Source organism: Pogona vitticeps, chromosome 2, assembly GCF_051106095.1.
Source record: "Pogona vitticeps strain Pit_001003342236 chromosome 2, PviZW2.1, whole genome shotgun sequence".
Lineage (NCBI taxonomy): Eukaryota > Metazoa > Chordata > Lepidosauria > Squamata > Agamidae > Pogona > Pogona vitticeps.
Genome location: NC_135784.1, coordinates 196,569,115 through 196,584,205, shown reverse-complemented (window position 1 = coordinate 196,584,205; position 15,091 = coordinate 196,569,115). Strand labels below are relative to the sequence as shown.

General features: G+C 42.2%; 1 protein-coding gene across 1 annotated transcript; it reads right to left on the bottom strand.

The window, feature by feature from the left end:
* Positions 1-1,654: 1,654 nt before the first annotated feature.
* Positions 1,655-14,790, bottom strand: DCTN6 (dynactin subunit 6). Its single transcript, XM_072991869.2, has 7 exons — positions 14,597-14,790; positions 12,018-12,082; positions 10,124-10,229; positions 8,191-8,279; positions 4,941-4,988; positions 3,285-3,427; positions 1,655-1,916 (listed from the first exon to the last, which is right to left on the bottom strand). The coding sequence occupies exons 1-7, from the start codon at positions 14,638-14,640 to the stop codon at positions 1,818-1,820; spliced, it is 594 nt and encodes a 197-aa protein (XP_072847970.1). The 5' UTR covers positions 14,641-14,790; the 3' UTR covers positions 1,655-1,817.
* Between the last annotated feature and the right edge of the window lie 301 nt (positions 14,791-15,091).

The following is a 15,091-nucleotide window of genomic DNA, read 5'->3' as shown; positions in this document are numbered from 1 at the left end:
TGTTCTCTTTCTTCCTTGGCTTGTAAGGAGCATCTCGCTATGCCTGACTACAAATAATCTGTAACAGAGAAATACTTACTGCTGCTTGAGAGTTGATAAAGCTCAGTGGATTGAAGCTCCTGGCTTTGGCAGCATGAGTTTGAATCCTCACCATGCCTCCTAGGAAAGGGGCCTGCTAAGATCGCTCAGAGTGCTTATGGCAGAGGGGGTATTTTGCTCTGCCACTTGTCCTTGAGCATCAGCAGACGGAAGGACTGGTAGGTCACTTCTCACTTATGGCCACCCCCATAAGGTTTTCTGAAGGCTCCTGTAAGTCAGAAACAACCACCTGACCACACAAAAGCAATTATTATTACTGCTGCCTTATGATGACATAACAGCAGAGCCTTAAAAATGAGCAAAATTAAAGGAGAAAGGAAAAACAAAGGGGGGGAGGAAACTATTATGGCACCTTGAAGAATAACAGATTTATTTCAGTGTGAGCTTTCGTGGACCATAATCTACTTCAGGTCAATTCAATCTATGAAGCTCATGATGAAATAATACTGTTAGTTCTGAAACTGCTATGTTTATTTTGATTTCTCTCTCTGCCCCATCCCCTTTAATTATGCCAACGGGTTGAGACAAGGCTCACATGACTTTTTCTTGGGAAACTTCTGAGATAGTCAGTTTTATGGTCCCAACCTCTGGACAGCCCCAGAGAGCAGAGAAACTAGCTCTCCTATCCTGTATAATTACCTAACAAAAAGGTGTTATCTAGAGAAATTTAACAATACTTAAGTACCATTAAAACTGACATTTCCACACATAATTATTTAAGTCCTTTACAATCAGGCTTAAGGATCCTTAAGCTTATCTTCCCAGAAGAAATAGATTTATAGAACAGACTGATAATGGCTTTACTAAAACTGAAGATTAGGTTAACAAAGCACACCTATGGGGCTTAGTCAGAAGGAAATCCTACTGTATTCAATGAGGCATACTCTTAAATAGTTACATTTAGGATTACAGTTTTAAGGACAGGATAACTCTATAAACTCTCTAGCAGAATGCTACTACTAGAATATATTCAAACAATATTGTAACTAAGGCCAAGAGATAGCAGCAGCATAAAGCCAGGGGGAGATTACAGCAAGTCCTGCTAATTTACTAGGGTACTGATTTTAATATAGCCTGTTTCTCTGAAGTAGGAATGAGAAAACTAACACCTCTAATATACAAGATATCTTAAAGCCAGGCTTTCTCATCATGGCACCTTCCAGATGTTTTTGGCTGCAACAACCATTGTCCTGATTGGTAGGGCTGATAGGAACATCTGGAGAAGTATCAAGGCAAGGAAGGCTGATCTATACAGCTAAGCATCTGTAAGTTTCAATTATTTTAGTGAAAGTGTTAGGAATATGTTTAGCTATCTTCCAATGAAATCACTGAGTTTTACAATGTTTGCCTATAGCTGTTTGCCCCAATGCTACTCCTTTTTCTTATCGCTGAAAGCTCAGCAGCTGGAATGAGGGAGCTGCAGTCTTCAATGGTGGGCTTCAACAATTCCTCCCTTTGTCAAAACACATGATTTTATCAACAAGAACAGCGCAAATACAGACAAACCACACAAACGGACAAGAATGTGAACACAAAGGAAAATGTCAAACACAACTTTTACTTTTCCCTATTTTAATAAATAAAAGGAAGCTGCACAGTGGGATGAGTGAGAAGGGAAAGCAACAATAGCTTGCAAGTTAGTTCTTAGGGAAGTGAAATTTGAGAAACACAGCGGGACATCCTTGCTGGCAAATTTTGGTGATCATGCAGGGAGGTCTTCAGCTTTTCACGGGAGTAGAAGTTGCTTTCATGGTCTTTTTAAGATGATGGTAGTTCGGTAGGATTTTCATTAGGAAGTCCAGCTGCAATGTCTGTGGCTAAAAGGAAAAGCACAGTGTTAGAAAGAGGTGAAGACAGGTGTTGGCGCTCGTAGTCTGAGTTGTGCTGCCTAAATTTTTGCTCTTCAAGCAGGAAAAGAGCAAATTGAATTGATAGCTGGCTTGAGAGCTGCAGCAGCACTAAAGGCACAAGGCAAGGAAGAGACATGATCTGGCTTGCAGAATCTTCTTGTCTACTGACAAGAATCTTTTTTTCTCCTCCAAACACTCAATGCAGAGGTTTTGCCTACGAGACAATAAAGAACAGCCCATAGCATTCCTTTTATCCTTATAGGGAACTGCAATGGAAACTCTGGCCAAAAAAACTCTGCCTTCTCCATTGCAACCGTTCACACTGAGGCAGAAGCTCGTCTCTAGTGTTCCTGCCGAGGAGGAGAGGGTTAGAGGCCGTTTTGCTTGGGCTCTCTTTCAAGCAGGCATAGGTCTACAAAAGACATGATAAACTGAAGAGCAAATAGAAAAGGGGAGGATCCTGGAGTAATTCACTTTCCTAACCCTGCGGGAGTCTAAACTGGAATACAGTGGTGCCTTGCTTAACGATTTTAATTGGTTCCAAAAAAATTGTCACTATGGGAAAACATTGCTAAGCGAAACGCGGTTTCCCATTGAAATGCATTGAAAACCGGGTAATCCGTTCCAATGGGAACGGATTGCCGTCCTTAAGCGAAAATCGCCATAGGAAACATCGCTAAGCGAAACACGGTTCCCCAATTGAAATGTATTGAAACCTATTCAATGCATCTCAGTGGGGGAAAAAATTACAACAAATTTAAAAAGAGTCGGAACAAAGTCAAATTAGTTTAACAAAGGGTTTATTAAGTGCACTTATGATTTCAAGCATTCTAAACATGCTTAAACATTTTTAAACATATAAAGAACAGCCAACATGAGGCTGTCAAAACCATCGTTAAGCGAAACAGGGGGACCCAAACTGTCATCGCTATGCGAAAATCGCCCATAGGGAACATCGTTAAATGGAGCGCAAGATCGCTCCGAAAAAGTCATCGCTAAGCGAATTCATCGTTAAACGAAGCGCTCGTTAAGCGAGGCACCACTGTAATTAAATCACAGCCTATACAATCTATTTCTCCTGATTGTGCAGAGAGGTAGATTGTGTTCCTCTTTTAGCAGAATTTCACATCTTGCTATAACTTTTACATCATTGTCTGAGACAGCCATTATCCATCATACAAATAAAACTCCTATGTGAACTGAACATTTTCCAGGGCTCTTGAAGCCACGACTTCAGCTAAACGGAGCTATCATCAGAGGTGAGACTGAGTTGGCAGAATCATGGTAAGGGAGGACCAACTGCCAACAGCATAACATGGATTGATGAGCACTCACCTGTGGCCGCTCAGTCTGGACACGACGAAGACAATCAGCTCCATAGATTACTGTGTTCTCAGGAATGACCTCATAGGTGTTGACATTGCAGCAGGCACCAATGATGCATCCACTTGTCAAAAACACATTCCTACCCACATACGCTAGAGAAAAGATGTTTAAGACTTGCATTACCACATGGTAGGAAGCTCAATGATCTGCTTTATCCACTACTCCATCTTTAGCTGGATGCCACTACATTCCTGCTAGCCCTCCATTCCTTCTTCCAGGTTTGTTTCTAGAAGTTTAATAGTGGTGCCTCACTTGACGATGATAATCCGTTCCAGCAAAATCGCTGTAGAACGAAATCGTCATCAAGTGAAAGTAAAAAACCCATTAAAATGCACTGAAAACCGGTTCAATGCGTTCCAATGGGTGAAATGCCTCATCGTGCAGCGAAGATCGTCCATAGGGCAGCCATTTCCAGTGCCTGTTAAGCGAGGAAACCATCCTAAACACAGCAGGGAGCCATTTTGCACAGCGGACAGCCATTTTGAGAGCCGCCAATCAGCTGTTTTAAAATTGTTGTTTAGCAAAGAATCAGTTCCCGAAGCAGGGAACCAATAGTCATAAAGTGAATTTTCCCCATTTAAACATCGTTTTGCGATCGCAATAGCAAAAAACATCCTAAAGCGGATTCGTTGTGGAGTGGGGTAATCGTCAAGCGGGGCACCACTGTAACCCAATTGCCATGGCATCCGCTAAAAAGGTACAATTAGATGTGGGCTGCACTTATTCGCACACTCAAATGGAGTCTTCTCCATTTCTAGGTTTAGTTCCAACAATCTTTAACTCTACTCTACCCTGAAATCCGTGTCACCCTCTTTACCTTCTAGCAAAACAAAGGAAGACCCCCACAACTATTAAAGGTTTTAAAAAGACACAACACAGAAACCAAGAAAATCACCCACAAATCTGTCTAATCGAGTGACCAGTCATGCTGACTGTGGATGATGGGAGTTCTAGGCTAAGGCATTTGGAAGGCACTTGGTTGAAGGTGTCTGGTTTCAACCTTCTTTCAAGATTCTATTTTTCAATTCACGATTCTCTTTCCCTCCAAAGCCATCCTAATTTCCTTGCCTGTATTTGCCCAGCCCGTAGACAAATTGGCTAAAAAAGGGCTCCTGCAGACTCTCAAGAATGACCAATCTGGCTACAACAGTGTCTGATGTAATGTATGTGACTGAGCCTCCTGGTGGCCTTTATATTGATTGCCACTTGCCCCTCTGAGCAGTAGTACCGCTGGGTAATTTAGATTCTCAAGGTAATGGAGCGTCTTTAAAAAGACAAACAAACTCCAAATGGCACACAGCACAATGTAAGGTTAATGAACATAGGCCACTATCCTCTTTGATATCCTCTTTGAGGAAAACCATATAATGAATAGTCCATTTTGCATACAGTTCCTCTTTTAATGCTATTTACATAAAGGGAAATACAACAATAATTGTTTGTAATGTTGTGCTCTCTGGCTTGTGTGGCTGTCAGCCAGAGATCACCAGGGCAAGCGCAGAAGGCTTCAAGTGCACAGCCCTTGCGTACTGGGTTCTTAAAAGGATAATGACTACAGAAAATAATCCGTATGATTAGATTTCACATATAAATTGGCACACTGACCTTTGGATTCAATCACATTGTTGTCTCCTATCTTCATTGCTTGAGAATCTACATGTTGTGGTTAAGAAAAGTACTCAGCAATTTGACCTTGTAGGGTTTCCTTCCCCCATCACGAATTGCTGCCTTGTTGTCGTGAATGGGCTTGAGTAATTCAGAGAAGCTATGGGCTACACCGTACAGGGACACCCAAGATGGACAGGTCATAGTGGAGAGTTCTGACTAAACGCAATCTGCCTGGAGCAGGAACTGGCAAGCCACTCCAGTATCTATGCCAAGAATGCCCCATGATCAGAAACAAAAGGCTAAAAGATATGATGCTGGAAGATGGGACCCTCAGGTCGGAAGGCGTCCAACATACTACTGAGGAAGAGCGGAGGACAAGGACAAGTAGCTCCAGAGCTAATGAAGTGGTTGGGCCAAAGCCGAAAGGATGCTCAGCTGTGCATACCTGGAAGTGAAAAGAAAGTCCAATGCTGCAAAGAAAAATACTGCATAGGAACCGAGAATGGAAGATCTATGAACCTTGGGAAGCTGGATATGATCAAACAGGAGATGGTAAGAATAAACATTGACATCCTGGGCGTCAGTGAACTAAAATGGACAGGAATGGGCAAATTCAATTCAGACGATTATCATATCTACTACTGTGGGCAAAAATCCCGTAGAAGAAATGGAGTAGCCCTCATAGTCAACAAAAGAATAGGAAAAGCTGTACTGGGATACAGTCTCAAAAATGATAGAATTATTTCAATATGAATCCAAGGCAGACTTTTCAACATCACAGTAATCCATGTTTATGCACCAACTACCGATGCGGAAGAAGCTGAAATTGACCAATTCTATGAAGACTTATAACACCTTCTAGAACTGACACCTAAGAAAGATGTTCTTTTCATTATAGGGGATTGGATTGCTAAAGTAGGGAGTCAAGAGAGAAAAGGAACAGCAGGTAAGTTTGGCCTTGGAGTTCAAAATGAAACAGGGCAAAGGCTAATAGAGTTTTGCCTAGAAAACAAGCTGGTCATCACAAGCATTCTTTTCTGACAACACAAGAGCAACTCTACACATAGACATCACCAGATGGGCAATATCAAAACCAGATTATGTTCTCTGCAGCGAAAGATGGAGAAGCTTTCTACAGTCAGCAAAAACAAGACCTGGAGCTGGTTGTGGCTCTGATCATCAGCTTCTTATAGCAAAACTCAAGCTTAAACTGAAGAAAGTAGGAAACACCACTGGGCTAGTCAGGTATAATCTAAACCAAATTCCTTATGAATACACAGTGGAAGTGCAGAAGAGATTTAAGGAACCAGATTTGGTGGACAGAGTCTGAAGAACTATGGATGTCCATGATAAAGGACAAAAATGGTAGGGACCTAGAAGAAGCAGAAGACATCAAAAAGAGATGGCAAGAATACACAGAAGAATTATACCAGAAAGATCTGGATGTCCCGGACAACTCAGTGTGGTTGCTGACCTTGAGCCAGACATCCTGGAGAGTGAAGTCAAGTGGGCCTTAGAAAGCCTGGCTAACAAGGCCAGTGGAGGTGATGGCATTCCAGTGGAACTATTTAAAACCTTAAAAGATGATGCTGTTAAGGTGCTACATTCAATATGCTAGCAAGTTTGGAAAACTCAGCTGTGGCCAGAGGACTGGAAAAGATCAGTCTACATCCCAATCCCAAAGAAGGGCAGTGCCAAAGAACACTCTAACTACCATACAATTGCACTCATTTCACACGCTAGCAAGGTTATGCTCAAAATCCTACAAGGTAGGCTTCAGAAGTATGTGGACCGAGAACTCCCAGAAGTACAAGCTGGATTCCGAAGGGGCAGAGGAACTAGCGACCAAATTGCTAAAATGCGATGGATTATGGAGAAAGCCAGAGAGTTCCAGAAAAACATCTACTTCTGCTTCACTGACTACGCAAAAGCCTTTGACTGTGTGGACCACAGCAAACTATGGCAAGTTCTTAAAGAAATTGGAGTGTCTGGCTACCTTATCTATCTCCTGAGAAATCTATATGTGGGACAGGAAGCAACAGTTAGAACAGGATAACAACTGATTGGTTCAAAATTGGGAAAGGAGTACGACAATGCTGTATATTGTCTCCTTGCTTATTTAACTTATATGCAGAATACATCATGTGAAAGGCAGGACTGGATGAATCCCAAGCCGGAATTAAGACTGCCGGAAGAAATATCAACAACCTCCGATATGCAGATGATACGAAGCTGATGGCAGAAAGTGAGGAGTAACTGAAGAACCTCTTAATGAGGGTGAAAGAGGAGAGCACAAAAATGGTCTGAAGCTCAACATAAAACAAATTAAGATCATGGCCACTGGTCCCATCACCTCCTGGCAAATGGAAGGGGAAGATATGGAGGCAGTGACAAATTATACTTTCTTGGCCTCCATGATCACTGCAGATGGTGACAGCAGCCAAGAAATTAAAAGATGCCTGCTTCTTGGGAGGAACGTGATGACAAACCTAGACAGCATCTTAAAAAGCAGAGACGTCACCTTGCCAACAAAGGTCCGCATAATCAAAGCTATGGTTTTCCCAGTAGCGATGTATGGGAGTGAGAGTTGGACCATAAAGAAGGCTGACCGCCAAAGAATTGATGCTTTTGAATTGTGGTGCTGGAGGAGACTCTTGAGAGTCCCCTGGACTGCAAAGAGAACAAACCTGTCCATTTTGAAGGAAATCAACCCCGAATGCTCACTGGAAGGACAGATCCTGAAGCTGAGGCTCCAATACTTTGGCCATCTCATGAGAAGAGAAGAGTTCCTGGAAAAGACCCTGATGTTAGGAAAGTGTAAAGCCAAGAGGAGAAGGGGACGACAGAGGACGAGATGGTTTGACAGTGTCATCAAAGCGACCAACATGAATTTGACTCAACTCCAGGAGGCAGTGGAAGACAGGAGGGCCTGGCATGCTCTGGTCCATGGGGTCATGAAGAGTCGGACACGACTTAATGACTAACAACAACAAACGGTTTCCTTAACCTGCAGCTTCAGAAATGCATAGCGCTGGAGAGAAAGACCACAAAAAGATACAAAAAGATTAATCAAGTACCAACAGTACCTGTGCAATGTCAAATAATTTGCCACCATGAGAGGTGTGGCTTTAAGAAATTGCTACATGACAAAAAGGATCTTTTTATCACTTAAAATATTCTGTAACCTTTGTTGTAGAGCCCAGACAGAGACCACTCTGTCTCTGAATACTGATCTTTGAAAGGATACAACAGCCAACTTCAAATACATTATTGGTACCAATGATCATGGGTTTGGCTGCCACCTCTTCTGTATCAGGGGTAATATTTTCAGGATAGCTGTAAGAGAATTGAGTATCTGTATTAATATTTCCAAAGGTTAGGAAAATGTCATTGTTTTGTGAAAACACTGAGATTTTGTTAATCGTTAGGATTAACAATCTCTGTACTAAATGGAGCCTTTTGATTTTGACCCTTTATTGCACCTCTTCCCCAGTTAAGCCTGTTTCTTCTGGAATACTGGAAAGGATGTGACCTTGCAAGAACACTGTAATACCTAACATGTATATAGCAATTCAGATATGAATTCGGCTCTGGTTTGGACTACAACAACAACAATGAGCTGTCAAATCAATTCTGACTTACAGTGATTCCTTTTTCAGAGTTTTCTAGGTAGAGTACTCAGAAGTCCTTCTTCTGAGGATGGCGCAGCTTGCCCAAGGCCACACAGGCTGGCTCTTCAGGGATGCATAGAGGGGAACTGCATTCCCAACCCCTGACTCAGCAATCAGATACCTAATGCACTGAGCTATTCAACTCAGTTTGCAGAATAATGGCTTAAAATCCCCATGTAGGTTTGAAACATGAAGGCAGAAGAGCAAAACCTTTCAGAGTCATCTCGTGTCACCTTCTTCATAAAGGAAGATCAATAAGACAGCAGGTTTGATGATGACAGCTGATCTTTGCTGAAGTTAGCATGCTCTGCTAGACTAAAGAAGGAATGAGCAGAATGCTAGTCACCCTATGAAGCTGTGTTCATTCAAAATGACAGAAGAGCTTCACATGATTTTCTAAATACTTCCTGAACATTATGCTCCTAGAATCAAGAGAACTCTAAAAGAAATCTATACAACTACTTGTTTTTGGCAGTGAACTGCTGACGACATGGATTATAAAGGGGGCATGCTCTTTAACTCAGGTATTTTTAACTTATTTTTTTAATGGTGTTTCTCTTCAACAAGGAAACTCAAACCAACAAAATCAGCCCTGTCGTGGATATTAATTACTGATCCACAACAACAATATTTACTAAGATGTTGTGTCCTAGTTAGCCAGCGTTGACTTAATAGCATCCTTTTCTTTAACATTAGCTTGGTTCATGATGAACGTCTGTAATAAGGGATTCAGAAGATGAAAAACTGTAACTTCTTAATTAACTTGTAACTTGGGTTATATTTCTATAATATTCCCCCAAAAGACAACTTTCTAAGTATTTAGCACCATGCACAACTGAATTTACCAAGTTAAAAGTTAGGTAAGGTAAAGGTTCCCCTTAACAATTTGTCCAGCCGTGTCCGACTCTAGGGGGCGGTGCTCATCTCTGCTTCCAACCCATAGAGTTAGCGTTTGTCCGAAGACAATCTTCTGTGGTCACGTGGCCAGCGCAACTAGACATGGAACGCCGTTACCTTCCCACTGTGGTGATACCTATTTATCTACTCGCATTTTGCATGCTTTCAATCCGTTAGGTTGGTGGGAGCTGGGACAAGTGATGGGGGCTCACTCCGCCGCATGGATTCGATCTTAGGACTGCAGGTCTTCTGACCTTGCAGCACAGAGGCTTCTGCGGTTTAACCTGCAGTGCTACCACATCCCTTAGTTAAAAATTACGATGATCCATTTGCTAAAAATTGTTTACCTGTTATTTAAACCTACAACAAACATAATTTGTAATATACTGTACTCTCTCTGCAGCTAAACAGAACCATTTTGGCATCAAGAGTGGCACCTGATGCTCTCCATGTATTTGGGAACACAACTCTCATATGCCCTAACCAACATGGCAGTAGATCAGCCATTGGAGGAGTTATAGTCCAAAACATGTGGAGGGTAGCCGGTTGGGAAAGGCGGCCTCAGTGATCACAACCAGTGTATAAAACTCTAACATATGAAATCGCACTGACCCATTAATGATAAATGCCTGTTCTTCTATGAGGTTTCCTTCTCCGATCACTATTGGTCCAGCTTCTGCAATTATCCGGGCTTTTGGGTGAATCACTGTTCGAGGTCCTATGGGATAGATACAAAGTTTATTCCTGGGATAACAGGAATATGTCACCCAAAATTCTTCAAGGTGTTCTAAACATGCTCAAGAGTGAGTCCTTCCAGTTTCATAGCTGGCTCCCAAGTGTGCATAGATCCTGGTCCAGTGATATTCAACTGCACTCTGCTGTCACTCACATACCTGTCTTTCTATTTAGTTTTCAGCAAACACAGGAAAGCCTTAGTGTGATGTTTGCCCCTCGTGGCCCCTGCCTGACTCAGAGCACACGAAGGCAAACCAATACTGTACTCCTTTTCACCAGCTGCCATCAGTTGATCACTAAAATCAACATTACTTATGGAAGGATGAAGATGAAGATCCAAACTTCACTGTCTTTTAAATAAAACTTGTTTATTGATTACAGGTTTTGATTATTAATCATAGGTGACTTCTACAGGTTTATCATCAATCTCAACCTTCTATTGGTTATCACAGTTCTAATTCATTCTTCATTCTAATCACACCTCAGATCTCCCAAATACCAAACTCTACAGTGGTGCCTCGCTTGACAATGTTAATCCGTTCCAGCGAAATCGCTGTAGAGCGAAATCGTCGTCAGGTGGGGTAAAAAAAAACACATTGAAACGCATTAAAAACCAGTTAATGTGTTCCAATGGGCTAAATACCTAATCGTCCAGCGAAGATACTCCATAGGGCGGCCATTTTCCGGTGCCTGTACAGCAAAAATTAAGTCCTGAAAACAGCAGGGAGCCATTTTGCACAGCGGGTGGCCATTTTGAAACCCAACAATCAGTTGTTTTCTGATCATCGTAAAGTAAAAAATTGGTTCCTGAAGCAGGGAACCGATCATCGTAAAGCAGATTTTTCCCATTAAAACATCATTTTGCGATTGCAAAAGCCTCATCGTCAAGCAGATTCGTCGTTTAACGAGGTAATTGTTAAGCGGGGCACCACTGCATCTGATTCTCCACTCTCACTGACTCTCTGACTGACTGACTCTGACTCACCTTCTTTATTACATATCTCTCAGCTCCGCCTCTTAGCAGCATTAGCCTGCAACATGAATATGCATGACTACTTAACATAATAAAGGTGAATGCTACATTTAGGTTTATGAAAATGTGGAATGAGATACAAAGTATACATGGGGGTGATGGGATTTCAAAAGTTAAACACCAGATCTTATCATCTGGAAGTATAAACTGAAGACATCAAACAGTCTCAATAAATACAAATACAAATTAAAAAGTAGTTTGTTGTTTAGTAACCAAGAGGAATCACCTATATTTTCAAACAAGGAAAATGAATTCAGAACACTGTCAGTTAATTACATTTCTAGGAACAGCACTATGTGTGAAGGAGGGGAGTATTAGAGGCCACACGTGGATTTTCTCAAAGGCAGGGGTGTAAATTTTGGCTGGCTGAGATTACACATTTCTGCACATTTTTCACATTTTGGGACTTTGTGCATTATTTAGAATACACAGTAAGCTCATACGTGGTTGTCTAGCGGAGTGGGAAAGTAGGAAAACAGATTCTCACTCAGCTGTGGCACACAAGGAGACAAACTGTTCCACACTGCTCCTGGTCCCTTCCTAGATCTATTCAGCTGAGTCGTGCTTTGAGCAGCACAGTTCAGGGATGTTCCTCCCCCCAAGAGATATCCTATTACCCAACACATATCATCCAATACCTGCATTATAACAATAAGCAATACCTGGGAATTGGAAGGACTGATTATTAGCTCCAAAGACACCAACAAATAAAGCATCACACAACCAATTTGCTCTTACCAATCGTGACATCTCCTTTGATTTCACTTTCCACGCAGACAACAGCACCAGGGGCAATCTTTACACTAGAAGAGAGATGAACAGAAACAACAACCATGTCTTCCGTGTCTATCCAAAGCACAGGGAAATAAATCTGACTCTCTACAAAACAGAGTAGAATCTCTCAGTGGCTTTCAGTACGAGCTTGTGGTATCCTTCAGCACTGTCCAGCTGGGACAGCTTCCAGAGGGGCCAGTTCTTCCTGGACAGGGTAAGGAAACAATCACTGTTTCAGGCCCCATAGTGTCTCTCATCTTTTCTCTCCTACAGTTTTATTACCTATATCAAACTACTAGGAAAGATCCTCTGAGAATTCAATGTCAGCATTATGTAAGTAACCCACTAGGAGTTGTGGTGCAGACTAAAAATGTTTTAAATAAATAAATAACAGACACCCAACTTTTCCTTTCCATCTCACTCCAGGGCAGCTGTTGAGATATTAAACTGGTGCATGGAGACAGGAATGGAATAAATGAGGTAAAAAAAACCCTGAAACTTAACCAGACAAGACAGGTGATCAGGATCCGTAGATCTGATGCTAGAAGGAAAACTAGTCTCACACTTAAGTCCAAGGAAGAGCACTTATGCATTAAAACTCGTATTAAAATACAGAAGTTAGTCCTTAAGATGCCACAATGTTTTTGTCTCTTTTCTTGTTTTTGCTTTGAGTGATTTTCTTTTTGTCTGATGCACTTACATAAACTAATATGGAAGCTTCTTTGGAAACTACCCAATGTAAAATCAACATCCATCTTCACAACCATGATAACCAAAGCTGTTGTAAGAAATACTGTTTTGAGGTATGAGAATTGTTTTGAGCAGTTGAGAAACAATGGTGAACAAACACTGCTACTGTTATTATCATATTCTGTAATAAGAAGCATAACTTTAGGTTAAGAAGCTGGATCCTCTTACAAACCTGCAATTTACTGCACTGATATATTTTTTAAAAAAGGTATTGGAAGGTAACATTGTATTATTTTGAAGGACAGCAGGAGTAAGAATAAAAAACTTCTTGGAATTTCCCTCTTTCTTGCCCTTCCATTAGTATACAAAGAGCTTTCTCTTCAGTCAAGCTTTTGGCCACTGATAAAGTCACAAAGACAGCTTTCCTCAAACAATGCAATGCTTTTCTTTTCTATAAGACTCTTTTTTTCTACGTACCTTTGTTTTCCTTTTCCTAAATTTAAAAGACTTTTTATTTTAATGTCTATGTTTATGGTTGTCTCTAGCACAACCATTCTGTAAGCCGACTTGAATCCCTAAATTGAGAGAAAGGTGGAAAAGAAAGAAAGAAACTTCTACCCTCTTCTATCATTGAGCATGTTAGGGAATGTGGTGGCGCTGCAGGTTAAACCGCAGAAGCCTTTGTGCTGCAAGGTCAGAAGACCAGCAGTCATAAGCTCGAATCCACACAACAGAGTGAGCTCCCATCGCTTGTCCCAGCTCCTACCAACCTAATAGTTCGAAAGCATGTAAAAATGCAAGTAGATAAATAGGTACCACCACGGTGGGAAGGTAATGGCGTTCCGGTCTAGTCGCACTGGCCACGTGACCCCAGAAACTGTATATGGACAACCGCTGGCTCTACGGCTTGGAAACTGGGATGAATACTGCCCCCTAAAGTTGGACACAACTGGACTAAATCTCAAGGGGAACCTTTACCTTTACCTTATGCTATTGATGGGAATGGTGATCCAATAACTGGACGGCTAAACATCCCCATCCCTGACTTTTAATTGTCAAACAACTAACTGTGACCATCTTCAAAGTCTACAGTGTGTGGTTGCTTCTGTATACAGGTGATGCAAAAGCCAAGGCTGGAAAAGCAAATACGAGACTTTTACTCTGAATGTAGCTGCTGAGATCATAAGCCTTCAGTGTAGATTGTAAGCCTTCAGTCAGGGTCTCTTTTGCTTGATTTCAAATACTTCAGTGCACTGCCTTGTTCCTTTTCAGCATATCACAACGATATAGTTTTATTTTAAATTTTAGCGTTAGTATTCTTGTGAGTTTGCAAGATGACAAAGGCCTGATGAAGGGGCCAAATGAATACAGAAAATGGAAGGAGGAATAACTTCAAATAGGGGGAAATTATCCTGAGATTTAATGAGGTTTAAGTTTCATTGGGCAAAGCCCACTGAAACCCATCAGGTGCGCGGCGCTGTAGCCTGAACGGAGTGAGACGACCAGAAAAACAACAACCCGTCAACAGCAGGGCTAAGGACGCCACGAAGCCCAAGGGGGGAGGGCCTTGGTGTGCCTGTGTCAGATCTGGACAGACCTAAAATGTAACAAGACCAGAACAAACAGATCCCTTCGTAACTCTTGTAACTGGTCGATAACCCTGTCTTATTTGTTTTGGTATACCAGTGAATGGTCTGCAACTAACAAGGGAGCTAAGCAGGGTCTTGGGGAGGAAACGGCTCGGATTTTTTTTTTGCTTCCTCTCTCTGTCTCCCACAAAACCCCAAACCCGACACCGATTCTGCTCCCTCTCGCCCAGCCTTGAGCTGAACCCCAAACCAGATCCTACTCACCTCTTCTGCACCTTCTCCGCCATTTTCTCCCCCAGCTTATCCATCCATTGCTCGACGAGCGACGACGCAGCCTCTTGATTCGATCAGGAAAAAAGAAAGGGAAGGCTGTCTGAAAGTGTATCTGAGATCGACTCATCGGCCTTGCTCGCACGAGACGGGTCGGAATCAACCTCGGACAGAGGCGTGGGCGTGGCAAGCCGCGCTTCGTAGCCAATGAAAAGCAGACGAAGGCGGGGCAAAACATCCGTCTAATTCCCGCCCCCCCCCTCCCGCGTAGGAGCCTGGGTCCGAAAAGCGGGCGCGGTCGTGTTGTCAAAGTGCAGGGAAAGCAAAAAATGGCCCTCTCCATATTGTAATAGAAGCTACTGCATCCTTATAAGCTCCGTCCGCGCCGACTTGAGAAGGTGGTGCTTATTAGCTGCGTTGGCTCTCCTCATGTCGGCACAGAAGCTGGCACAAAGTGGCAAGGCGTTTCATAGCTGCAAATCAGGCTGA